Source organism: Hyperolius riggenbachi, chromosome 2, assembly GCF_040937935.1.
Source record: "Hyperolius riggenbachi isolate aHypRig1 chromosome 2, aHypRig1.pri, whole genome shotgun sequence".
NCBI lineage: Eukaryota > Metazoa > Chordata > Amphibia > Anura > Hyperoliidae > Hyperolius > Hyperolius riggenbachi.
The window spans coordinates 515,816,124-515,842,657 of record NC_090647.1 but is presented as its reverse complement, the minus strand read 5'-3'; the positions used below and the strand labels follow the sequence as shown (position 1 = coordinate 515,842,657).

The window sequence follows — 26,534 nt, the reverse complement described above, 5'->3', positions numbered from 1 at the left end:
AGTGTATGTCCCAAGTAACAAGGAGTGCAGCTAGGCCCAGGCGGACCAAGCAGTTGCTTAGGGTCTCACATATGTATGACCGTCCCTGCCTCCCCGACACACACACACACACACACACACACACACACACCTCAGATCGTTGGCAATGTGAACAGAGAGCGGTGCAGTGACCATGGAGTACACTTCAGATGAGGAAGTGAGGTTATTGCTCATTTCCTGCATTTAAAGTGTGCCGCACTGTTACTATGCTCTCCACTTTTCAGTTTACTGCCGATCTGCAGGTCTGTAAGTGTTGGGGATGGGAAGCCAGAAGCCAAGGTACCTCCCCCAATATAGGGCATTGGTGTCAGTGGGGGGCACTGACACCAATGCCCTATATTGGAGGAGGTACCTTGGCTACCTATACTGGAGGGAAACCTGGGCTACCTATACTGGGGGAGGTGAACCTTTGGCTACCTACTTTTACTGGAGGACTACCTATTGGGGGGGGGGCACCTTTTGGCTTCCTATTATAATGGGTAGGGGGGAGGCACAAATTATGTGCCACTTGGGGCCACAAAAACCTTAGCTACACCCTTGTATGTGACATTAGCGCATGATGTGATGTCACTACATAGGCTGATGTCACATGGTTCCGGTGCTTGCTGGAACGCCGGATGCAGGAGGAGGAGGACAGGAATAGCACCAGCAGACTGACGAGCCTTCAACACTCACCAACACTCACCACAATTGGTGGAACCGGCTGGGGGTCCTTCAGTCATCGGTAAATCGACTGCCATTACAGCTGCACACCTGATCAAGGCCTTGCGATTGAGATTTTTCCAGCATGCCTGATCAATCCTTTTGACCAATTTTTTATGGAAATTGATCGAAAGGTTGATCGGGTGGCCGTGTTGCAGCATCAACTTTTCACCAATTCAATAACATCTTCAGAACAAAATGTTGATCAGCCCACAAAATCGAGTAATGTATGGGCTGCCTTTGTTGCTTTTTAAGATCTGGCATGTCATATCTTTATACAAGGAGCAGCTGTACACCTACTAGATCCTCAGTCAAGACTGCCCCAAACGGGGAATAGCCTATAGCATGTGTATGTGGCTTTAAACTCAAAATAAGAAACAGGGACTCTAGGAACATCCTATTTAGGATTACTTCTTCTTATAAAATTACTTATTTCATAAGTTGTTTTTTTTTTTCGTTTCAGGCGTGCTTTAAGATTCAATGTGCTTGATTCACTAAGACAAATAGCACGCCTTATCAGAGTTAACACGCCTTAATAGCGAGCGCTGCGAACGTATGCCTGCTAATTGGCAATGACGAGAGCTCCACTCGTCCTGCCCTGATCCCCTGCGGGTCCAATCACTTTAAAGGACATTATCCACGCACTTTGATTGGCCCAGTAGGCTGGCTGTCAAGTTTCCTGTCAAGTGACAGGCAGCCTATTGGTCCTTTAAAGTGATTGGACCAGCAGGGGCTCAGGGCAGGAGGAGTAGAGCTCTCGTCATTGCCATTTAGCAGGCATAAGTTTGTAGCGCTTGCTATGCTACTCTGATAAGCTGTGTTAACTCTGATAAGGCATGTTATTTGTCTTAGTGAATCAAGCCCAATGTGTGCACACAAATACTTTTTTTACATCTGTAGATTGGGCAATTTACATTCCTGTGCAATGTACACTGTGTATAGTCCTTGGGTAAAAGACAAAGGGCCTGATTCACAAAGCGGTGCAAACTGTTAGCACGCTGGTGAAATGCCCCTTATCACGTCTAAACTCAGTTTAGGCATGATAAGTTTAGACGTGATAACTATAGCACCAACTGGGTTAGCACCGCAGTGCACAGCTGATCAAAAGTTTTGCGCTAGCAAAGTCTGGTGCGCGAAACGTCGCATAGAGGTTAATGGCGCTGCTTTGTACGCGGGACTTTGCGATCTAAACTTATCTAAAAACTTATCACGCCTAAACTTATCATGCCTAAACTGAGTTTAGGCATGATAAAATGGTTATCACGCCTAAAGTCTTTAACTGGGTTATCACCACTTTGTGAATCGAGCCCAAAGTCAGAAGGTGGAGAAACAAAATAAAATAAGTTAATAGTGAACATATCAGGTACAACCTGGGCCCCCTCTGCTCCAGGGCCCCATATCAGCTGCTATGGCTATTGCTAAAACCCTGAATTCTGTAGTCACATTTAGGCCAAGAACTCCACCAAGCTCGGAAATGGTAAAGGAATGTACAGAGTCCTTTATATTCTAAAGGAAACAATGGCTGCCGGTATAAAGTCAGGGGCGACAGCGCTAAGCTTTTAATCAGCCCATTCCTTAAAGTTTACATTCATTAATAAGAAGTTATCTTGTTCTGGCCAGTCTGCAGTTTTTCCCCCACATCTCCCTGAGTCAGGCTGTTTCCATTATGTGTCACCTGTCTGATATGAGAGATAATGCTGCCCTCTACCAGTCATGCTGCCAAGCATTGTCACGATGATCTATGGCGCAGCCCTTGCCGCTTGATTGCTTAGGCCTGAGTTATTAGCGGAGGCTTCATGGGTCAGTGGCGCGGCGGCTCTCCCGCTGTGATGAGCGGCTCAGCTCTGCACAGGGCTGTTACCGTCTCTTCATAGGGAGCACATGCACACTAATTGCAGGTTCTGACTTGACCAGCCGCGTCACCAGACTACTAAGCAGCTCCAAGAAATGATTATGTGGGGTGGATTTGTGATCTTCAGTATTGAGAAGATTGTTTGTTTGTTTTGTTCTAAACCTAGGTAACTTTATATACTTGGACCACACATAAGGCTGAAGCAGTTGACTTTGGCACAGCGTCGCTGTGTGTGGAGTGCTAAGACAGTGCTTAAAGGGGCACTACAGCGAAAAACTGTAAAATTTAAAATCTGTGCAAACATGTACAAATAAGAAGTGCAGTTTTTCTAGAGTAAAATGAGCCATACATTACTTTTCTCCTATGCTGCTGTCACTTACAGTAGGTAGTAGAAATCTGACAGAAGTGACAGGTTTTGGACTAGTCCATCTCTTTATAGGGGATTCTCAGGGATATATTTATTTTCAAAAGCACATAGGCCTGGTGCACACCAAAAATCGCTAGCAGATCCGCAAAATGCTAGCAGATTTTGAAACGCTTTTTCTTTTTTTTCTGCAGCGTTTCAGCTAGCGTTTTGCGGTTTTGGTGTAGTAGATTTCATGTATTGTTACAGTAAAGCTGTTACTGAACAGCTACTGTAACAAAAACCGCCTGGCAAACCGCTCTGAAGTGTCGTTTTTCAGAGCGGTTTGCGGTTTTCCTATACTTAACATTGAGGCAGAAACGCCTCCGCAATCCAAAATCTGCAGCAGCCCGGGAGTATGCGTTTCTGCAAAACGCCTCCCGCTCTGGTGTGCACCAGCCCATTGAAATACATTACCCTAGCGGATCCGCACCCGCAAGTGGATCGCAAACCGCAGCCGAAACGCTCCGGTGTGCACTAGGCCTTAGTGAATGGCAGTTGCTCTGTCCAACTGCCAAAAAACTGTGTAGGGAAGCTGGCCAGCATCATTGTTTAAATCCTTTTTAGGGAATATCTTTATAAAGAATAAAAGCCTTGCTGAGCCCATGAAGATATGGACTAGTCCAAAACCTGTCACTTCTGTCAGATTTCTACTGCCTACTGTAAGTGACAGCAGCATAGGAGAAAAGTAATTTATGGTTCATTTTACTCTGGAAAAAAAATGTACCGGTGCTTCTTATTTGTATATGTTTGCACATATTTTCAGTTCTACAGTTTGTCGCTGTAGTGCCCCCTTAATGGCCTGTCAGCCTTTCTGGAGTCTCCATGCTGACAAGCTGGTTTTAGTTACAATGCACCCACTCCTTCCCTGGGCAAAATTAACCTGGGGCCCCCTGACAGTTTTGTTTTATGTTTAATTCTACTGTTTGTAATTTTCCATTGTCTCTGCTAAGTGACACAGTCTTTAAAGTATGCCAGAGCTAAAATATATAACCTGTTGACCTTCTTTATCTCTTCCCTGATTTTAAAAGCTGTTCTCTGCCTGGAAAGAGTTTTATGGCTGTCATTCCTTATCAGTAAGGGTTACACTATAGTCCCACTAGTTCCTGACTGGAGAGAAACTGTCACTTGCGTACCTGAATTTTAACTCTTTCAGGCAGAGAAAGGAAAAAAGGAGCTCCGCCTAGTTATTCGTATGCTTGTCACTGTACATACACAGTAACCTCCTCAGTTTATTTTCACCTTGTTATTCCTTTAAGCCATACAGAAGAGCCATCAAATATGACCCGCAAGTGGTTTCCCCACTTTGCATTATGTGTGGCCCACTGTATACAACCAGGGAAGCTATATTAGTGATTAAGCCCTAGATCACCAGGGAAGCCATATGGGGAGGGAAGGGGAAAGCAGTCAGAATTTTGTTCGAATTGATGTCCTTCAAGTCCCATCGTTTTTCTGGCCAATTTCTGTACAAAATCTCAGTTCTGTACAAAATCAATCAGAAAAATTATCGGAAATCAGAATGGACCTGTTGGAAATCAATTCGACCCAAAAACTGGCAGGAAATTACATGGTATGTACCATACATAACACTCCTGCTTTAAGACATAGATCCAGAACAAACATGCAGATCAGATGTTGATGACTGAAGTCTGACTGCATTAGCTGCATGCAGGGCTGTGGAGTTGGTACAAAAATCATCAGACTCGACTCCTCAGTTTATGAAACCACCGACTCCAGATACCCAAAATTACTCTGACTTCTACTCCACTGCCCATGCGTGGCTATGGAGTGGGTACAAAAATCATCAAACTCCTCAGTTTATGAAACCACTAACTTCAACTCCGACTCCACAGCCCTGGCTGCATGCTTGTCTCAGGTGTGTATTTCAGACACTACTACAGACATAAAGATCAGCAGGGCTGCCAGACAACTGGTAATGTTAAAAATGAAATAAATATGGCAACTACCATATTCCTCTCACTTGAGGTGCCCCTTGATATGATATTACATAGTTATTTGGGTTGTAAAAAGACATATGTCCATTAAGTTCAACCAGAGAACAAAGTACAACACCAGCCTGCTCCCTCACATATCCCTGTTGATCCAGAGGAAGGCAAAAAAAATTACAAGGCATGGTCCAATTAGCCCCAAAAGGGAAAAAAATTACTTCCCGACTCCAGATAGCAATCAGATAAAATCTCTGGATCAACACCACTGGACATTGCCTAGTAATTGTAGCCACGGATGTCTTTCAACGCAAGGAACGCATCCTTTAAATGCAGGTATAGAATTTGCCATAACTACTTCCTGTGGCAATGCATTCCACATCTTAAACACTGTAAAGAACCCTTTCCTAAATAAATGGCTAAAACATCTTTTCACAAACACTGGTCCACATGACAGCCCAGGGGCCCCAGGTCTCTCTCACTCACTGGGGCCCCCAAACCCCCATGCGACACCTAGAGGGAAGTGCGGGCAAGCCCTGGACCTCTCACCTCCAGGGAACTCACCCCACCACCTCTAAACTGAATGCCAACTGCAACAAACACAATTGCTAACTTCCAGTCAGAGCAATATCCTGCCTCTATCTGGCCAGCAGACGCTAGTCAGCCAATCAGGTGCAAACATCTAAAACATCTTTTCCTCCATGCACAGATCTTTTCCTCTAGTCCTTTGTGAAGGACTATTTACAAACAGTGAGGACAGGTGTGTGTGTATTTGGGGGGGGGGGGGGAAATGTTTCTCAAGGCTCGTACACACGTTGGATTTTCGCAAACGACCGGTCGTTTGGACATTTGAACGTCCGGTCGTTAGGACGTCAAATCGAGCGTGTGTGTACGGTCTGTCGTTTAGCCCATAACAGCTGAACGACAGACCATACACACGCCCGATTTGACGTCCAAACGACCGGACGTTCAAACAACCGGTCGTTTGCGAAAATCCAACGTGTGTATGTACCTTTTGCTGCATTTCAGTGTTTATCTTTCAATCTCAAAACTACGGATAAATGCTCCTGACTGGGTAAAAATAAAAATATGTTCGAGGTGGGAACCTGTCTTTAACGACTTTGTGGAAAATCTCTTTCACGCTGCATGCACAGAACAATAGGTAATAGGTGCGCCTGCAAAGCTTTGGGATTCTCCCACCCTCTATAATTCTAGGTTGGGTTATTTTTTCCAATTATCAGACAACATCGCCCAGGGCAGCCAGAACTTGGATGAAAACCTACAGCTAATGAAAGTACCACTGGAACCAGATAATTGGGATGAACCAATTACTGTAACAACGCAATGCCAACTGCTTTGTCAGGCAGCGGGGAGGATTGCAGAGGATTATGGGAGATGATAGGAGACACCCCAGTTATCCTGTTGTATGAAGTGAAAGAGTTTGACAGTAGATTGTAATTTGCTAGCGAGTTTGGCTTTATTCTGCTGCCACTTGGGATGCGAGCAACAATAGACTGGAGATGTGTTATTTGCTTTTATAACAATCCAGATATACTCTCCATTTTCAGTCAGGTTCACAGGTTACTTATTGATGGAAGGCACTGTTATAATTTCCCAGAGGAGTCTATGCAATCTTCCATTTCATCCTCCTGGCTGGGTAAGAAGCATGACAGGGAGAGAGTGGTTGCCGTGGACGACAAGATGAGGTGTTCTTTCAGTCATGACGGTTGATGAGCAGACCGTTTTCTTGACCTGCATTTCTCCCCTGATTCAGGGAAGGTATAAAGTTTAGCCTATCAAAGCTTCTAGCCATTAACCAGCTGCCAGTTAATTGATCGGCAACCACTGCCTTGTTTTCATTTTCTCGATCGGTGAACGTTTGTATCATAGGAACATTCCCCACACTGCACTCACTTCACCTCACGAATCTGGTTCTGTCAACAGTGCAGCATAACCTTTGTTGCTCTGTAAAATATATCTCATTCAAGGGCTGACACACCCCATCGCCAGTTTGTGCATTGCACATAAACCTTTTGTGCATTATACATTTTCTATAACCTGACTGGTTGGGTTTGCAGTGCTGATTTTCTGTGTGACTGTCAGATACTGCTTGGGTGGACTAAACAGCACTCTGTGAGCTGATCAGGCTCCTCCCCATTCCATCATCATTTACAAAAGATGGTTGGGGGAGGAGCTATACTCCAAAGGAGGGAGCAGAAGTAAAGAGGTGGGCGAGGCCAGTTGATTGTGCAGATGAAGAAACGCTCATCTCTAGCTCACATGACGGTCTTTCCCAAAGTCCTGTTCTCTGAAATAGGTTATCAAATATTACATTTGTGTAAGTTACATAATTGTCTTCCATTCACCCTTGCTAACAATTTAAGATCTGGCAGGGTGAACTTTAGATCCCTTTTATACTTGCCTTGCAAGTGTGCGTTGCTCTACCCTGTTTTGCCGCAGGGTAACGCAACGACAATGCAAGGCAATGAGGCCTTTTACACTTACCCCGTTGCGTTTCCCTGGAAGTTCCCAGTAGGCCGACGACGACCCGTCAGGACTTCCGCGGTGACGCGGTGGAATGCATGTAAGTCAATAAGCAATGCAGAAAATGTAAATACTGTATGTTGGTGGCAGCGAGCATGCATGGAACAGCGTAATTACGGCAAGGAAACCCGGGAATCCCAGTGATGTAGTTCCTGTCCAGCAGAGTACATCACTAGGCGAGGTGTGGCAGAGGGCTATGCATGTGACCCTGTTGGCGCACTCTGGAGTTTTGTGCGGTAAATGTAGTTTTGTGCGATGCAATGAGGGCGGAGCAGAGCAATGCTATGGCCAGGTGTAAAAGTGGTCCTAAGTGAATAAGCCTTCCACAGCAGCTGATCAGCAATCATGTTTTCCTGATGCAAGCGACCTATTACGGCACTATTGCTTATTGTACTTACTTTATCAATGGATTCTGCACCACCTGAGCAATGCCGTTTTGTCATGGTAACATTCAGTTGACTGCAGGCCTCTAAGCCAAAAGCAGCAGCAGTCCTAGTAAACGGAACTCCTCCATTCTAGAGAAAAGCTTGTATGTTTCCTGCCTTTATTCTGTAGCTTCCTTTGGGGTACATCTATTCACGGAGTAATCCTCAAAGGATTCAGTAACCGCTTCTTCTGCCCATCCTTCTAATGAGAATGTTGCTAAAGAATTCAGGGGAAAAGAACTATGAGGACACGTTCAGGCAGATGTCAAGCTGAATGCATCCAGAGTATGGCTTTCACAAGCGGTGATTCTTCCTGTAATGGAGAATATAGAGTGTATATACAGTGCACGGTCATTAAATCCTGATGCATTGTAATCGACAGCACTGTGCGTAAAATGTCGCTGTTTGGAAGTACTGTATACAACATGGAGCATTTGTGTTCTGAAAAACGGCCACTGCTTGCCAAAGTCTTGTATGTAGTCCTCAACATGTTTCCAGTAATCATATACAGTAGAGTCTCATTTATCCGGCACAGGCAGGGATAAACTGATGCCGGCAGGGCTGGTCCTAGACTTTTTGCTGCCTGAGGTAAACTTGTGAGGAAGCGCCCCCCCCCCCCCCTTTCCCGATTTGGAATGATCGCACAGCATCCGACAATTTACTCTGATTCATTTAATTCAAATGAAACACTGCTGCTCTTCTGCCTCCTCACTCACTGTCAGAATCCTCACACAGCACAACTGACTTTTCCCAATGATGACCTCTTCACTTCGCTCACAGTACAAAAAAGCTGCCCCTGTAGTCTCTGCGCCTGATGCTATGTTTCACCTTGCTTCATGACAGAACCGGCCCTGGGTGCTGGATATGTGTTAGTGCCAGTTGCTTGAGAAGTGAAGCAACCGGCATTAAAATGATGACAGGCAGAGTGGACTGGAATTCTCATTTAGGTACTGCAGGCACATGCCTGGGGGTGTGCCATTATTGTGGGGGCACCTGCTAGGACAAGGCATTTTGTAATTTTATAATAGCTTTTATATTTGTATACAGTTAATTGTTGCTAGTTTCAACCACCACTTACTTTTTTTTTGCATGTGTATATGTAAAACACTGGTATTTTACCAGTCCTAATGCATTGTAATTCAGCAAAATATGAACACAATTATCATTAGCAAGTGTTGTGTTACAGTCAACAGTTGTCTGACTTCAGAGAAAGTGTCATTTACAGCCTTGAACCCTTAGGGTAGTTCACATTGGGCAATTTTTCAGCGCTTTGCTGATCACCAACGATCAGCAAAGCGCTGCTACTAATGTACCCCTATGGATACATTCACACAACAGCGTTTGAGATTTGAACAATCGCAAACGCGCTAAATCGCTAGATTTTGCCTGCTAATCGCGATCGCAGAGCCGAACGCAATCGTGGGCAATCTGTGCTCCAAACACCGTGTGAACCAGCCCTTACAGCGAGAAAACAAGAACACAGCCTAGTTTTAAGTAGAATTGATAAGTAGGATACATACGGGTTTATGCCATCATGTTATTCATCATTTCAGGTACCATCAAATCCATTAGGTTATTTTGTACTAAGTAGCTGAATGGTGTAATGGTTAAGGGCTCTGCCTCTGACACAGGAGACCTGGGTTCAAATCTCGGCTCTACCTGTTTAGTAAGCCAGTACCTGTCAGTAAGAAGACCTTGGGCAAAACTGCCTACTGAGCGCACCCTAATGGCCACAGCTCAAATCACTTTGAGTCCACCAGGAGAAAAGCGCTATATATATGTTATTTGTCTTGTCTAACTGTAACAGATTCCTCTTTGTGACCTTTTAGTGCCATTATTACATTTATAACATGTTTATAACTGGCCATTGTGTGATATTGCTAATAGGTTGAACTTGTTTCTCTCTCTTTTAGTGAACTCAATGAGCACAGAAGAACTGGGACGACTAAATGAACGTCTCCTCCAGCAAATCCAGGGTAAGCTTCAAAAATGGAATGGAATGACTGTTTTCTGCAGGTCAGGGAGGTTTTAGTCTTGTCAGGCCTTACAGTAGCACAGACATCAACTGTTATTGGGCAGCTGATCTTCAGAAAAACCGGAACAGACAGTTTATGGTGAAAATGATTAGTCTGTTAAATGGATCATCTATAATAATCTGAGATTTGCTGATCCCAAATTCTTCCTCCTGGGTGGGGCTGGTTAGTATTCTGGTCACATCCTGGGTGGGGCTAGTTAGTATATTGGCCACATCCTTGGTGGGGCTAGTTACTATATTGGTCACATCCTGGGTGGGGCTAGTTAGTATATGTTATGGATAGCGGAGATACTGCCGCAACAGCAAGCGGCATGGCGGCTATCTCCGCGTCGCAGCCGGCGGTTACCGCCGCACAGTTACATGCTGGTGCTTTGCCTGGTCCTTCTATCGCTCATAGACTAAGGGCTACGCACGCACGCCGAGCAAAAGGACCTTTAGGCATCTAGAAGGGGAGTCAGCTGATCACCCGGTCAGCTGACTCCAGCTATGCTCAGGATTGGCTGAGTGACTGGCGCGGCGCTATGGAGTATATATAGGACCTGCCTGTCAGTTGCTCCGTGTCTGCTGTTTCAAATGCTACGTGTTAGCACTCAGACCTAGTCAGATCCCAAAGTGTGCTAGAATCAGCTGGAGCTGGGGATCCACACTTAGCCAGATTCTGTTGATAGCTTAAAGTACTAATTGAATTGTATTATTTGTTATGACCTTCTGCTAGCTTGACTATTCTTCTGCTCACTGATTCTGTACCTTTTGCCTATCGGATATAGTTGCCGACTCTGCCTGAAATACTACTCTGATTTAGCTTCCTGTCTCTGTACCGTCTGTCCGCCTGTTGCCAAACCTGCTTGTCTGACCTTCCTGTCCTCGCCAGTGAGTTAGTCACTGGTGAGGGATCCTCTGCTAGTATCACCTACTCCTCAGGTGAATACTAACTACAGTACAGCCTGAATCACCTGCTCCTCAGGTGGTCAGTAGCTTCAGTACAGTCTGAATCACCTGCTCCTCAGGTGGTCAGTAGCTTCAGTACAGTCTGAATCACCTGCTCCTCAGGTGGTCAGTAGCTTCAGTACAGTCTGAATCACCTGCTCCTCAGGTGGTCAGTAGCTGCAGTACAGTCTTAATCACCTGCTCCTCAGGTGAATAGTTACTACAATATTATCTCCTCTGCCTGCTCCTCAGGTAATAGTGGCTTCAGTATAGTCTGAATCACCCACTCCTCGGGTGATCAGTACACTTGTTCCATATATTTCTACCCGCTCCTCGGGAGATCTATTTCACTACTGTCTACATCTCCAGCTTGCTGGAGTTGGTTCTCATCATTACTGATGATGTTTACTGATTACTGATGATGTTTCACCAAGCACCTATCATTACATTGGTTGTCCTGATTCTGGCTATACCAGTATTATTGGTGATTCTGCAGATCACACATAATCAGGTATAGCATCTGTATTATTGGTGATACTGCAGATCACCAATAATCAGAGAAATCTGTTCTCGTTGACACTAATCGTTACAGAATATTGGTCACATCCTGGGTGGGGCTAGTTAGTATATTGGTCACATCCTGGGTGGGGCTAGTTAGTATATTGGTCACATCCTGGGTGGAGCTAGTTAGTATATTGGTAAATTTTTTTGTTGATCATCCCTTTTAATTTATGTGGCACACACATGCTAAAATCTCAACTGAAACAGCCCAAAATGGCCGTCTCAGTTGGAGACCACTCAGCCCATGTACAGGATAAAGTTCCTAAAATCCGTTAGACAGCCCTTTTTTCTAATCTTCCCTGATAGTAATTTTGATTGATTTCTGGCCACAATTGATCAAAATTATTGCTTGCTGGTGTTGGAAGATCTTGACAGAAAGCAGGTGCGGTGGTAGACCGACGGCTCGCTGATTGAACATAACCCTCCCCCGGCCTCTTTTAATAGTTGTCCCCCCAGGCTCCATTTCAATGCAGAGAACTCGCAGTGCACTCCCCTGTCCAGCCGTCATTCCTCCTCCTGCGTCTGTCCTTCACCATTCCTGCAGCATCTCTAGCTCTGTGACCCAGCATCATGTTACCTTAGTATGTACATGTCACCAGGTCACAGAGATCTGGTGGGGATGGGGACGAAAGCACACAGGAGGGAGAGTGCCGGCCGGACAGGTGAGAGAGCTCTGCTGTGAGCCCTCTACAGGGGCCGGGGTGAGCACAACCCTTTAGCAGCCAATTTATTTAGTGGCTTGCAGGTGCTCTAGGCCAGTTTATTTTAGCACCTTTTTGTATTTTGTTACATTTCCTTGCTACTAATTAGTACTGATGTGCTGTGTATTTAAGACTACTTGTCACTAGGGGGCAGTGTGAGACAATAACAGAGGACTTCTGCTTTCAGTTTCTATATTTTCTGCTAGCAGAGAGACATCAAAGCATTCCAAGAATTTACAGCACAATGGGCTTGATTCACAATGCTTTTTCAACTGGTTTCATCTCTTTTTGACCTCATCTATGTTAAATTTTTAAGCTCCCTAAGAGAGAAAAAATTTAAGTCAAACGTAATATTGAAATGATGTTAACAAGGAACAACTTACTTTTAGTGATTATTTTTCTTGTAAATTTTGTTAAAAGGTTTTCTTTTATTAATTAGGTGAAAAATAAGTCATTTATTAGAAGTTTTGTGAATGGACTCCAATGAGTTCAGCCGGCTGAGGTCAAAAGCAGTGCACTTATATCAAACGAGATCATTTGTTTGATGCCTCCAAGGTGTTGATTGGGGGGAGACCTCGGAGGGGGCCATCAGCCATCCCTGCTTTGCAGCAGCTCCCTAGATTTTTAATATATTTCAAGCTGAAATCTATTTAAAGGAAACCAGAGATAACGGAAACTTACTATTTTATACATACCTGGGGCTTCCTCCAGCCCCATGCGCACAGATCGCTCCCACGCCGCCGTCCTCCGCTGCGCGCAGCTCCGCCATCGGGTCCCATTACTTTGCCCATTCTGCGCAATTGAAGTGCGCTTTCTATATAACTCTCCAGCGGCCGACGTAGAGATATGCAGAGCAGGCATTTCCTCTTAGACTGGCCGGGACTCGGTAAAGTACCGGGACCCGATACCAGTGCTGCATGCAGTGAAGGACGGCAGCATGGGAGCGATCCATGCGCATGGGGCTGGAGGAAGCCCCGGTTATGTATAAAACAGTAAGTATTCGTCATTTCTAGTACACTTTAAAGGGAACCTTAACTGAACGGGGGTAAAGAGTTTCACCCACCTGGGGCTATTACCAGCCCCCTGCAGCAGTCCTGTGCCCTCGGAGCCGCTCTGGAATCCTCCAGACCCCCGCTGTCACTTAGTTTCGTTTTTGACGACTCACCAGTCGGCCGGCCTCCATGCGTATTATTGGACGCATTCCCTACTGCAATTAGCGCTGTTGCGGACCGCAACGTGTACAATAATACGCGTAGATATGCAGCAACGTGTATTTTTGTACATGTTGCGGACCGCAACAGCGCTGGTGAGTCGTCAAAAACGAAACTAAGTGACAGCAGGGGAACCGGAGGATTCCAGAGCGGCTCCGAGGGCACAGGACTGCTGCACGGGGCTAGTAATAGCCCCAGGTAATTGAAACTCTTTACCCCCGTTCAGTTAAGGTTCCCTTTAAGATCTATTTGCTGCGTGTGGCGGTATTTCAATCAGGGAAAGGTATATCTATTGGGCACATCGGGCAGCCATCTGCCAGCATATGGTTACCTTTATGTAGAAGAGATAACCACTAATAATCCCTGACCTCCCTAATTCTTCAGCTGCCCATAAACCGATACCGTTTCTCCCCTAAGAACTCTGTGTTTTGGTGCCTTTGGGCGTTTGGCATGCGTGAAGATACTTTGTTGCTATTTTCTGAGACGCTGGTTTAGTTTTCTCTCTCTTTTGTGCCCCGTTCATTGTCAGTAATAGGCGAGCTGTGGCAGAGCAGCTGCAGATGTGCGGTAATCTGAGCTGCAGCTAAGTATAGGTTACAGTAAAGCTTATCAGTGCTTGATAGCATTACAGCCTTTATTTTTAGCCTCCACTTTGCAAGGCAGAATAGCTTTAGGGCCCTTTTCCACCAGCGCGTTTGCGCTGGCTGAATCGCAAAACCGCAAACCGCTAGCGATTTTACAATCGCTACGGTTTGCTTTTTAACATAGGAATCGCGGTAGGTCATTTCCACTACCGCGATTCGCTTTTGTCGGGAACGCGAACGCGCGGCGGAGCGATAATTGCCGCGATTTTGCTATGCAGTGCATAGCATAGCAAAATCGCGGCCGCAAACGTCGGGGGAATCGCCGGTTTTGCGATTCAGCAATCGCTAGCGTTCAGCATGAACGCTAGCGATTGCAGGTGGAAAAGGGCCCTTAAAGGCATTAAGTGACGCGTTTTACTGAAGGGAGGCATATTTGTGATCCAGCCAGTCACTGGCGTACAGCAGCTGCTTGTATTGCAGCCACATCACCGGATCTATCAGTGTTCATCACAGGTTGTATAATGCATAGCAGCGTGGAATTCCTTTTTTTAAAGTTATTATACCAGTTAAAGTGTAACCGAGCCAAAGCTCATGTGCAAAATGAGACACGTACCTTAAAATCATATTGAGGCGACCCTCGGTGCTCTGATGACCCCCATTGCTGAGTGTGCCCCCCCCCAAGAATATCAGCGACAAGCCATTGATGCTAATCGCATCAGGGCCGTGCAGCTCTTTTCCCTGTATCGTGGCTGTGCGGTAGCCACGTGAGCGCACATGCGCAGTAAGCCGGATCCATGGGCCCCGATGAAGAGGGGGGCCGCGCTCACCAACAGGGGGCTTGGGACCACCAAGGGAAGCCTCAATAGGATCCTAAGGTTTTCTCCCTTCAGGGTAAAGTATAATTTTTAACTACCGGTAGAGCTTTGGCTCAAGATTACCAGTACTTTAAGGCTGTTTTTACAATTGCCTTGCAAGTGTGTGTTGTGTTGCCCTGCTTTACCACATGGTACCGCAACCACAGTGCCAGGCAATGGGACCTAGCTTACTTGTCACGTTGCGCCGGAAGTGTGCAACTGGCCGCCGACCTGCTACAAAATCAAGTTTGTTACCGTCGGACTTCTGCGGCGAAGGAAGTAATATAAGTCAATGGGCGAAATTTTAAATATGTTGGCAGTGTCGGAGCAGCGCTCATGTGCGGAACAATGGAAATATGATCGGGAAACTCCAGAATCCCAGTGACGTACTTCCTGTCCAGTATTTGTTTGTCTGGTCATCATAGCGTGTATGTGTGTGTATGTGTAGTCATACATACATGTTTGGTCATCAGTGTCTCTGTGGGTGTTCTATCATCATCATTATGCATCTATGTTTTTGTGTGAGAGTGTGTGACCACTCAGCATTTATAGAAAGTTGTATAGCTAACCTTTTTCAAGTTATTTATTTTTTTACTTTTTGCCTAGATGTGTTTGAAGACCTCAGTTGCGTTGTCCAGGAGAAGGACGCTCTGTCCTCGGAGCTCCACGTGCGCCACGTTGCCATAGAACAACTCCTAAAGAACTGCTCCAAGCTCCCCTGTCTCCAGATGGGTCGGGCGGGGCTGAAGGCTAACATGACAATCAACAATCAATGATAAGCGGGATTTGCCTTTGTCAGTCCACACTGCAACCACCACGCAACCTCCAGCAAATAGACAAACCACGTGGTTGGCCTTGTGGAACCCATCGACTTTGGGAAAGACCTATAGAACGATAAGCTGAAGATGGTTGGCATTTCACTCCTGCTTTCGTAATGGAATTTCTGAAGCCATTCCGTTTTTGTGGAATGAAACTTCTTTTCTTACTTGACTTCGTACAGAAAATATTTTTCTACACGGACTGAACTTGAAATATTTTTTAAGAAATGATTGGTGACTCAGAGGCCCCCAACACACTCCTGAGCAGAGATAGACCACCAGGGCTGTGGATCTCTCATTACCAGCAAGCTGTTCTCCACAAAAAAATCCTATGATGGGTCCATCTGATGAGCAGCAATAAGCAGCCTTTCCAAGTATGGCAGTGTTTTTAAGTCTATTGGATTACAATAGACCACACGGCATTGGTGCCTATTTGCAACAATTATGAAGAGTGATGGTCTTTAGTCTGGGCTGTGTTTTTATAGTTGCATCTTGTTCTTCCAGAATGCAGCCCTGATCTATATAATGTAAAGAAGACCTATATTGTGAACTAGGACTCACTGATGCCTTTCCTGTGACTGTATTACGGCTAAGCAGAGTTGTGTTGACTGTTCTAACAGCTCGAGCCTTGGGACTCTACAGATAAGGTCCCCTGGGGCATATGTACATTGTATGCATCAATTAACATGCGCAGTATCTGCGGAACGTGGGCGTATCGTAATGAATGCTGTAACATGGGCCTGGGACTGATTTTCCAGACCGCTTCTGGTGTCCCCACAGGGGGATCCTCGAGATTGTTGGCGGACACTTAGGATGGGTACACACCGTGCAAATTTTTCTTCAGGTTCTATAATAATAATAATCTGAACATTTATATAGAGCTTTTCTCCTGTTGGACTCAAAGCGCTCAAGAGCTGCAGCCACTGGGACGTGCTCAGGAGGCCACCCTGCAGTGTTAGGGAGTCTTGCCTTGAACTCCTTACTGAATAGGTACTGACCCTAGCCAGGATCGAACCCTGGTCTCCCATGTCAAAGGCAGTGCCCTTAACAAGTACTCTATTCAGCCACTTTTTTCAGAGGAGTACCCACTGGCAGATCACGGCCAGATGAATCGGGGGCCTCTGCCAACAAACGATTGTTCCCTGAATGTGCAAGCATTGTTTGTGGCGGCGGAAACAAATGATCGTGTAAATGGCAAAACCCGCGAAAGTCAATGGGGATCAGAAAAATCCTCCCTGACTTAACCGGGCATGTTGGTCAATCAAAAATGAACGATCACCGCAGGTGGCGGTTATGAAACATCGTTTAACAAATTTTCATTAAACGATGTTGCGTGATATCGTGAAAAAAATAATTTGAACAAAAGCGTTTGGAAAAGTTTTAGGGTATGGGGCTTAATTGAGCTATCAGATCGATATTTGGATCTGACAACGGTCGGCTATAGAAGAAAGCATACGCCTATGTGATTTTTCAAAACTCCGATTTCTGATCATTTTTCCGATTTGGAATATTGATTGAAAAAGGGTCAAAGGACATACACATGAAACGATACCCAGTATTTCGATCAATATTTTCCAGCTTGTCCGATCTGCTTTCAATCAATAAAGAGATCGATTTTGAGCGGGAAATTGGGGTCTGGTAGTCAGTAGCGTGTACGAATTTTGCCCAATCCGATCTTTTTCTTGAGCTGAACTAGAATCTAAAGTAAAAATTGCATGGCATGTACCGACCATTAAGGTGCTCATCAATTATACAATCTTGATTGTACAATCTTACCAAATTTACATGGTAGAAGGGTAAACTGAGTGAATATACTTTGAATAGATAATTTATGTAGTTCCTTATGTTACACAGAAATGGGAAAAATGGCCATACATTACTCGATTCTCCTGTACAATCGACCAATCAATTTGATCATTTTGTCAGATTGAGGGAGAATCAGTTATGTTCCATTCTGCTCAATTGGTGGACATAGGCCTATATCTGGTCCAATTTAATCGATGGGACTTAATGGAAGATATTGGTCGATCGTAACGAAATCTGCTACTGTTCAAATGATTTTGGTCGACACAGAATATGTTTTTGGTTTCCGAGGCTGGAGGCACAACATCGTTCAGATCAATAGTAAAAGAGAACCACATAGGATCTGTCTTGTAGTGTGTGGGCCACTAGTCAATAGACTTTCCATCCACCACACTGTAGTTAATCGCCCAATAAAGTCGATTGCTTAAGGGCTCGATAGAGAATTGAGTCATGTAAGGCTACCTTAAGATTGTACACTCAAGATTGTATCTTGATGGTCACTTCTATAAAATCAGGCCCATTGTGTCTGATCAGTTATATATCCGTCTGCCAAACTTGTTCGCCTACATCAAGATGAGCATCTCACTCTGTTGGACCCCCCAAAATGACTAGTGATTGGGGGGTAGCCACAAGCCCATTAAAGTGGACCTGAACTCTTGCACAGGACAGAAGGAAAACAAAGAAATGCAGCCTTTATGTATATAGAGACTTTAGCCTGTCTAATTCCCCCTCATCTGTGTCTAATCACAACTGTAATTTGATTTCTCAGCTGTGTCAGCTGGCTGCCTCGGCAGAGCAGCTAATTTGTAAACACAGGATTTTAGCCCTATGTCTGCTTCTATGAAAGCAGGAAGTAGACACACTGCAGATTTACTGCAGTATTTTTATCAACTGTAACAAAGAAAGGTTTTTATGCTGTTGCTTTTCTTTTAGAGCAGAGAGGAAGTTCTGAGTTCAGGTCCACTTTAATAATAATAATAATTGCAACAAAAACTTGGTTCTAAAATAAAAAAAAAAAAAACCTTTTTAAGAGACCTTAACTGAAGCCTTAAAAAATATGCAGACAGTTTTAACAGAAGTAATATGCGCTGCTATATTGTTTCCCTTTCATTCTCTTATAGTCGTCTCTTATATATTGCTGCATACAATCTACATAGGAGCCTCATAGCAGTGACCAGAGCTCAGCCCAAACACAGCACAAGACTATATGGGAAGTATAAGCTATAAGAGAGAGAGAGGACGCAGGGGTCGTTGTGTGAAATGCTACCATTCGTATTGCTAGATCCTTTCCCATGTTTACACAGAGACTTTTACTATCTTCTGTTTTTTTTAACAAAGAAAAATATTTTGGTACTTTTTATAATAGTTCTATATACATACAACCTTTGCTTTTTATATGTTTTCTGCATAGCGCACATCAAGACGGTTGGCGGGAGGGTTTATTTATTCCTATGTTTATATTTTTTTCCATTTAGATGAATGCACTAGTGAAGCAACAGTTGACACAGGGTTATGTAGCATTGAAGTGTTCATTCGTCTCATCCTATACAATAAAACCTAACTGTCCCTGCGTCATCCACTTTCCCTGTCTGTCCGCCCGTGGCTTTTTTGTACTGCTCATGTGCGCAGTACAGACAGCCGTTGGGACGGGAGGTCGGGCCATGGAGCAGGGCAGCGGTAATTTCACTACCTAGAGCCCTAAACGGGCTTAGGTAGCATAGTATTTTATAAGATTCTTTGTTTCCTGTATAGGGACGTTCACTTTAAAGAGAACCCGAGGTGGGTTTGAAGAATATTATCTGCATACAGAGGCTGGATCTGCCTATACAGCCCAGCCTCTGTTGCTATCCCAAACCCCCCTAAGGTCCCCCTGCACTCTGCAATCCCTCATAAATCACAGCCACGCTGCTGACAAACAGCTTGTCAGAGCTGGCTGTGTTTATCTCTATAGTGTCAGTCTGCTGCTCTCCCCGCCTCCTGCAGAACTCCGGTCCCCGCCTGCATCCCTTCCCTCCCTGCTGATTGGAGGGAAGGGACGGGGGCAGGGACCGGAGCTATGCAGGAGGCGGGGGAGCAGCTGAGACTGACACTACAGATGTAAACAGAGCCTCACAGCATGGCTGTGATTTATGAGGGATTGCAGAGTGCAGGGGGACCTTAGGGGGGTTTGGGATAGCAACAGAGGCTGGGCTGTATAGGCAGATCCAGCCTCTGTATGCAGATAACATTCTTTAAACACACCTCGGGTTCTCTTTAAAGCGGACCCAAACCAAACATTTTTTGAATTCAAAATATTTAGTTGCACCACTCTGACACATACAAAGATAAATAAACACTCCTTCAAGCCTATGAGCATTTCAGTGCATGCTTTTCACCCTTCTCTTTTCATAACTAGGGTTATACAGGTGGCAGCCATTAGCAATTCCTCCTTTGCCGGACACCTCCTACTCCACCATTCTGCCGGATTCTGTCCCGGTGATATGAAAGGAAGGGAGGCGTTTCTCCAATAAATGTAAAATATTTTATAGTTGTCATCATGCAGCTGAAAAAAGGATGCTATTATTATTATTATTTAGAAAACAGATGTTATTTCTGAAATCTTGTATTTTTAATTTGGGTCCACTTTAAGTGTGATTGTACTTACACTGAGGTGTGCTTAAAGCACACCTGACATGAGGCTAAGCTACCTAAGATAAGCACAGAGGTATGTTCTTGCTCCATCCATATATGTCTGGTTGCTATCAGTTTCTCTCCTCGTTCCTCCTGTTCCCTGTAGTCATTCAGGTTTGGCAGGCTTGTTGTGCTGTCCCTTCGTATCCTGCCCATTCCTTCCTATCCCCCTCCCATTCCATCCCCCCCCCCCCAATGCACTCCTCTTTAACCCTTTAGCAGCCAACTTATTTAGATGCTTGCAAGTGCTCCAGGCTAATTTATTTTAACACTTTTTTTTTTATTTCTTATTTGTTACATTTCCTTGCTTCTATTTAGTACTGCTGTAATGTGTATTTATGGCCACTTCTCACTAGGGGGCAGTGTGGGGCAATAACAGAGGACTTCTGCTTTCAGTTTCTATATTTTCTGCTAGTACAGAGAGATATCAAAGCATTCCAAGAATTTACAACCCCACGAGTTCTGCTGACTGAGCCAAGAGCAGTGCACTTATCTCAAACAAGATAACTCTATTGAAGATGCTAATGGGTTTGAAGCAGGAAATGGGAGGAGGTAACATTGCGGAAAGCCTTGCTCTTCCTATATGAATATTTGACTTGAGACAAAAGTCACATTTTTCAAGGAGTGAATACAGTGACCGGGGGGGGGGGGGGAGGAGAGGAATGGACAACACACAGCGGTATGTGGATCCAGCAAGAACATGCGTCTGTGTTTACCTTAGGTAGCTTTGTCTCAGGTCAGGTGTGCTTTCAAAGATAACTCCAGGGAATGGCATTGGATTAACCACTGAATAGGAATGACATTTGTAATTCATATCTACTTAAAAAAAGTTTTTTTTTTCTTTAAAAGTAATGAGCTGCAGAAGTTATACACACATCTTCTGTCCCCTGTGTGAATCAGGATATAACAGGAGAAACCGATCAGTTGTATTACAAATCCACAAACTAAGGGGATAACTGTAAAGGACAACTGTAGTGAGAGAGATCTGGTCATGAGACACTTTTCAATGTAAACAGTGTGAGTGATAGGCTTGTGTCTTAAAACCGGGTTAAAATCAATTATGCAAGTATATGGCACTATTCAATAGAGCTTTATGTACCTGAGGTGACATGTGACATGATGAGACAGACATACGGTATGTATGTACAGTTCCAAGCAAATAGATAACAGGACTACTTTGTTCTCTGGTTGAACTCGATGGACGTATGTCTTTTTTCAACCCAAGTAATTATGACTGTTTTTTTTTCCTGAAAGAGTTAAACATTCAGGTATGCAAGTGACCCTTTCTCTCCAGTCGGGACCTATCGGACTAACCCTCACTGATAAAGATTTACAGCCATAAAACTCTTGCCTGCCTGAGAATATCTTCTAAGAGAGGGAATAGATAAAAAAAAGGTCAATAGCTCTTAAATTTTAGCTCTGAGACACTTGAAAGGCTGTGTCATTGAGCAGAGACAAGAAAACATTAAATGTTATTTTTATTTTTTTTAACATAATAGTAACAGTAGTTTTTTCAGGCCTTGGAGGAAGCTTTTCAGATCCTTGCTGTTATACCTAGGTTTATGCCTGTTGCTGGACTTAATAGTGAGAACCAGCATGAAAAAGCTCAGTTTAAAAGAAACATTCAGTATCGCTCATTAACTTATGCTCGCACCATGGATTCCAGAGAATATGCCCTGTCAGTGGTGCTAGGGGATTATTTGGGAAATGCAGTATTTGGCCCCTGCAGCTGGGCAGGTGCAGAAGAAGGTGCACAGAGAGGCCTTATGTTTCGGTGCTTAATAAGTAAATTATAATAAGGGTGTCAGGGTGTTTTATAACTATGTGCTATTTCCATGCAATGGCTGAAAGAAAAAGTTAGGCAAGGGTCACGCTAACTGTGGGAGTTTTTTTGCTGCAGCACATGACAAATTGTACCTCACATCTTGTCAGGCAGGGCATGCGGATATTTGTAGTTCTCTGAGGGCAGACTCACTGTACGACACACACACACACACACACACACACACACACACACACTTGACAGGCAGTGCTGGCTGACCTGGTTGAACTGTTTAAAGCAAACCTGAACTCTTGCACAGCACTCAGTGAAAAGTCTTTATTCCACATATGTTTGCTTAAAAAATCCACTTCTCTGTGTTTCTTTGTATAGCCCAATTGACCTGTCTTATCAGTAGCTGCCTGCAAATAGACTGCAGGGAAGCTCTGCCTGGAGCACTGGGTCTCTCCTCATGCACAAATACTGAGGCTTCACCCTTTCTGTGCTTACTGGAAAGTTAATCCAAATCAAAACTTCCGAGTTTTTTTTCTAATAAATGGAAATGAAGATATTTTTCCCCATATAAAGGTTATCAAGCTCTGGCTGCATCCACTTTGGCTGCATTTGCGTTTTGAAAAACGCATTTTCCTTCACTGGATATTTCTGTGATTCTCATTCAAGTGAATGAGAACATAGGATTGGATTGTTAACAAATCGAATATAAATTGGATCAGGATCAGTCAATATAGCATCTAGGGCAACCTTTCTCAACCTTTTTACCCTGGAGGAACCTTGCAATTACTGTAACTTTTGGATCTCAAGGAACCCCTGCAAATAATGTTTTAATCTCGAGGAACCCCTGCATTTATTTAGCAGGAGGCTTGGCCTTTAAAAGTAGGTGAGGCTGTTTATTTCACTACCCCCTATTATGCTGCCACTAATTATACGGTCTCCTTATCCTAGTGCTTTATATTAATGTACTCATTATTATTCTGACCCCTAATTTAGTGCTTTTTTTTTTTACAGTACCCCCATTAAAGTGCTCTACTATATGTCGCCCACAATGGGGAAAAATGCCAAGGAACCCTGTTTGAGAAAGCCTGATCTAGGGCTATAATTGGCTTGTGCATGGCTAGCGGTACTGTGTTGTTAAGGGGTACTTTCACACTATACCCTTTGCATTGCAACGTAATGGTTGGATGAAATGCATACAGACCACAGACTTGTTCAGGGACATTTTACGGCTTACCAAAAATTTTAAAGCTTAATTCATTTTAAACCGTGTTATTTTAAAAATAAGGACTTAATTTGCCCATTTGGATGGTCTTTTTTTTATTTGACTTTATTTCAGCTATAATCAAATTATCCTCCAAAGAAAACCCTGCTTAGTCATGTGCCGCTGAGATTCTAGTGCTGGCCACGTGAATAACGCCTAGGCACCCAGACAGGAAGTGTGGGGATTTATTTACACTGGAACACATGCAGCAATAAAACAAAACATACTTACCCTTCACCATTGTATTGTGGAACAAATTATACAGCAATAAACAGCAATAAGTACCTGAGAAAAGATGCATACCCTCTTCATTCTTGAAGTGGACCTGAACTCTTGCACAGGACAGAAGGAAAACCGAGAGAAATGTGCCCTGTATGTATTTAGAGAGTTTAGCCAGTCTAATTCCCCCTTATCTGTGACTAATCACAAGTTGTAATTTGATCTCACAGCTGTGTCAGCTGACTGCCTCTGCAGAGCAGCTAATTTTGGAAACACAGGATGTTAACCCTATGTCTGCTTCCATGAAAGCAGGAAGTAGACACACTGCAGATTTACATCAGCTGTAACAAAGAAATGTTTTTTCTTTAACAGTTATTATGCTGTTGCTTATCTTTTAGAGCAGATAGGAAGTTCTGAGTTCAGGTCCGCTTCAAGGTGACCATACATTACTGGATTTGTGGCATCAATATTCGGTCGATTTAATCAGAATGATCCAATCTGGCAGAGATTGATGTTTTCAATTTCCATATGGGTCAAAATAATGATTCCAGAAAGCTGGATATGTTTAGCTTGAAAACCATAAATCCCCATGGCCAGTCTCCTCCCATGTAATGTTTGCCCGCCCTTCAGGCCACTGGTGAGTGTGGAATCCTTTCACCTATCACCTGCGTGTCTCTCCAATCATCTTCTCTCCATCGCCAGGGTTGCTTGTACTCCGGGACACACTTCATGGGGGTGGGGGGCAGCGCTACGAAAATGTCATACTGAAATCTATTGGAAATCAGTGTGCAATGTGTGGGCAGATCATAGATCCCTCTCCGATCAGAGAGACATCTATCAGATAGTCGATCTGGTGGCCATTTACTAGTGTATGGCCCCCTTTAGAAACCTGGCCTTTATTTAATTTACATCTTCAACCCAATTATTTCCTTTGAAAAATGCCTTTCATACTTGTAGTATTATACAGGGCTGTGGAGTCGGTGCAAACATCTTCCGACTTCGACTCCTCGGTTCATGAAACCACGACTCCAACTCCGGGTGCCCAAAATTGGTCCAACTCCGACTCCACAGCCCTGGTATTATTGTCTTAGATTTTTTTGTGTTTGTTTGTTTTTCATTTTTGTGTAGTGTATTTACTTTTGTAGTGAGTTTATTTATCTATTTTTTTTTTCAAAAATTTTCTCTGTTGGATTTCCTCCACTGCCAAAGCAAGATGCAGATAATGTAAACCTAGGATTTAGTTACTTTTTTTCCCTTAATTTGCAAGGACAGTATTTGTAGTATTTTTTTATAGTCTTAATCAATTTGTTTGACTTTTTAGGATTTAGTATTGCTATTTATTTTCTAGCTATAGAGGTTTGGAGATCGGATTACATATGCAAGATTTGTGACTGACGTTATGATGGTGCTAGAGGATTATAATGTCTTAAAATGTGTATTTTGTCTTTGTAAGATCTTTACACTGGTTAAAAGCTGTGCTTTTTTCGAAAGCAATTTAAGAAATTTTAAGGAAAAAAAAAAAGGTTTTCACTTTGAGAGGTTTTTTTTTTTTTTTTTTTAACAAACTTTGTAATTTTTGTTTGAAAACTATTTTGCTTTGCGTTATATTTGAGTTGCACTGTATACTTTTCTTTTTCAATTTTGTTTTGGAATAAAATTATCTTGATAATTTGTCTCTCATTTTTCATCCCTTATTTATTGTTCAGCGCTGCGCAATACGTTGTCGCTTTTTATAAATAAAAATTAAAAATAATCATTATGGTTCCGTCATTATTCTACGAATGGGGAAATTTCATTTGTACACACTTACAGTGACGTGAAAAACTATTTGCCCCCTTCCTGATTTCTTATTCTTTTGCATGTTTGTTACACTTAAAGGTTTCTGCTCATCAAAAACCGTTAACTATTAGTCAAAGATAACATAATTGAACACAAAATGCAGTTTTAAATGATGGTTTTTATTATTTAGTGAGAAAAAAACCTCCAAATCTACATGGACCTGTGTGAAAAAGTGATTGCCCTCCCGTTGTTAAAAAATAGCTTAACTGTGGTTTATCACACCTGAGTTCAATTTCTGTAGTCACCCCCAGGCCTGATTACTGCCACACCTGTTTCAATCAAGAAATCACTTAAATAGGAGCTATCTGACACAGAGAAGTAGACCAAAAGCACCTCAAAAGCTAGACATCATGCCAAGATCCAAAGAAATTCAGGAACAAATGAGAACAAAAGTAATTGAGATCTATCTGTCTGGTAAAGGTTATAAAGCCATTTCTAAAGCTTTGGGACTCCAGCGAACCACAGTGAGAGTCATTATCCACAAATGGCAAAAACATGGAACAGTGATGAACCTTCCCAGGAGTGGCCGGCCGACCAAAATTACCCCAAGAGCGCAGAGAAAACTCATCCGAGAGGCCACAAAAGACCCCAGGACAACATCTAAAGAACTGCAGGCCTCCCTTGCCTCAATTAAGGTCAGTGTTCACGACTCCACCATAAGAAAGAGACTGGGCAAAAACGGCCTGCATGGCAGATATCCAAGGCGCAAACCACTTTTAAGCAAAAAGAACATTAAGGCTCATCTCAATTTTGCTACAAAACATCTCAATGATTGCCAAGACTTTTGGGAAAATACCTTGTGAACCGACGAGACAAAAGTTGAACTTTTTGGAAGGTGCGTGTCCCGTTACATCTAGCGTAGAAGTAACACAGCATTTCAGCAAAAGAACATCATACCAACAGTAAAATATGGTGGTGGTAGTGTGATGGTCTGGGGTTGTTTTGCTGCTTCAGGACCTGGAAGGCTTGCTGTGATAGATGGAACCATGAATTCTACTGTCTGCCAAAAAATCCTGAAGGAGAATGTCCGGCCATCTGTTCGTCAACTCAAGCTGAAGCGATCTTGGGTGCTGCAGCAGGACAATGACCCAAAACACACCAGCAAATCCACATCTGAATGGCTGAGGAAAAAAAAATGAAGACTTTGGAGAGGCCTAGTCAAAGTCCTGACCAGAATCCTATTGAGATGTTGTGGCATGACCTTAAAAAGGCGGTTCATGCTAGAAAACCCTCAAATAAAGCTGAATTACAACAATTCTGCAAAGATGAGTGGGCCAAAATTCCTCCAGAGCACTGTAAAAGACTCGTTGCAAGTTATCGCAAACGCTTGCAGTTATTGCTGCTAAGGGTGGCCCAACCAGTTATT

At 43.7% G+C, this 26,534-nt stretch overlaps 1 protein-coding gene across 2 annotated transcripts in view; it reads left to right on the top strand.

Annotated features, from left to right (window-relative positions):
- The window catches only part of C2H21orf91 (chromosome 2 C21orf91 homolog), a 70,942-nt gene extending 51,767 nt beyond the window's left edge, over positions 1 to 19,175 (top strand). For both annotated transcript variants that reach the window (XM_068270573.1, XM_068270572.1), the window contains exons 4-5: positions 9,825 to 9,887; positions 15,391 to 19,175. In XM_068270573.1, the coding sequence (XP_068126674.1) occupies positions 9,825 to 9,887; positions 15,391 to 15,560 (233 nt within the window). In that variant the 3' untranslated portion in view covers positions 15,561 to 19,175. The remainder of the gene's footprint in view (positions 1 to 9,824; positions 9,888 to 15,390) is intronic.
- The last annotated feature ends 7,359 nt before the right edge of the window (positions 19,176 to 26,534 follow it).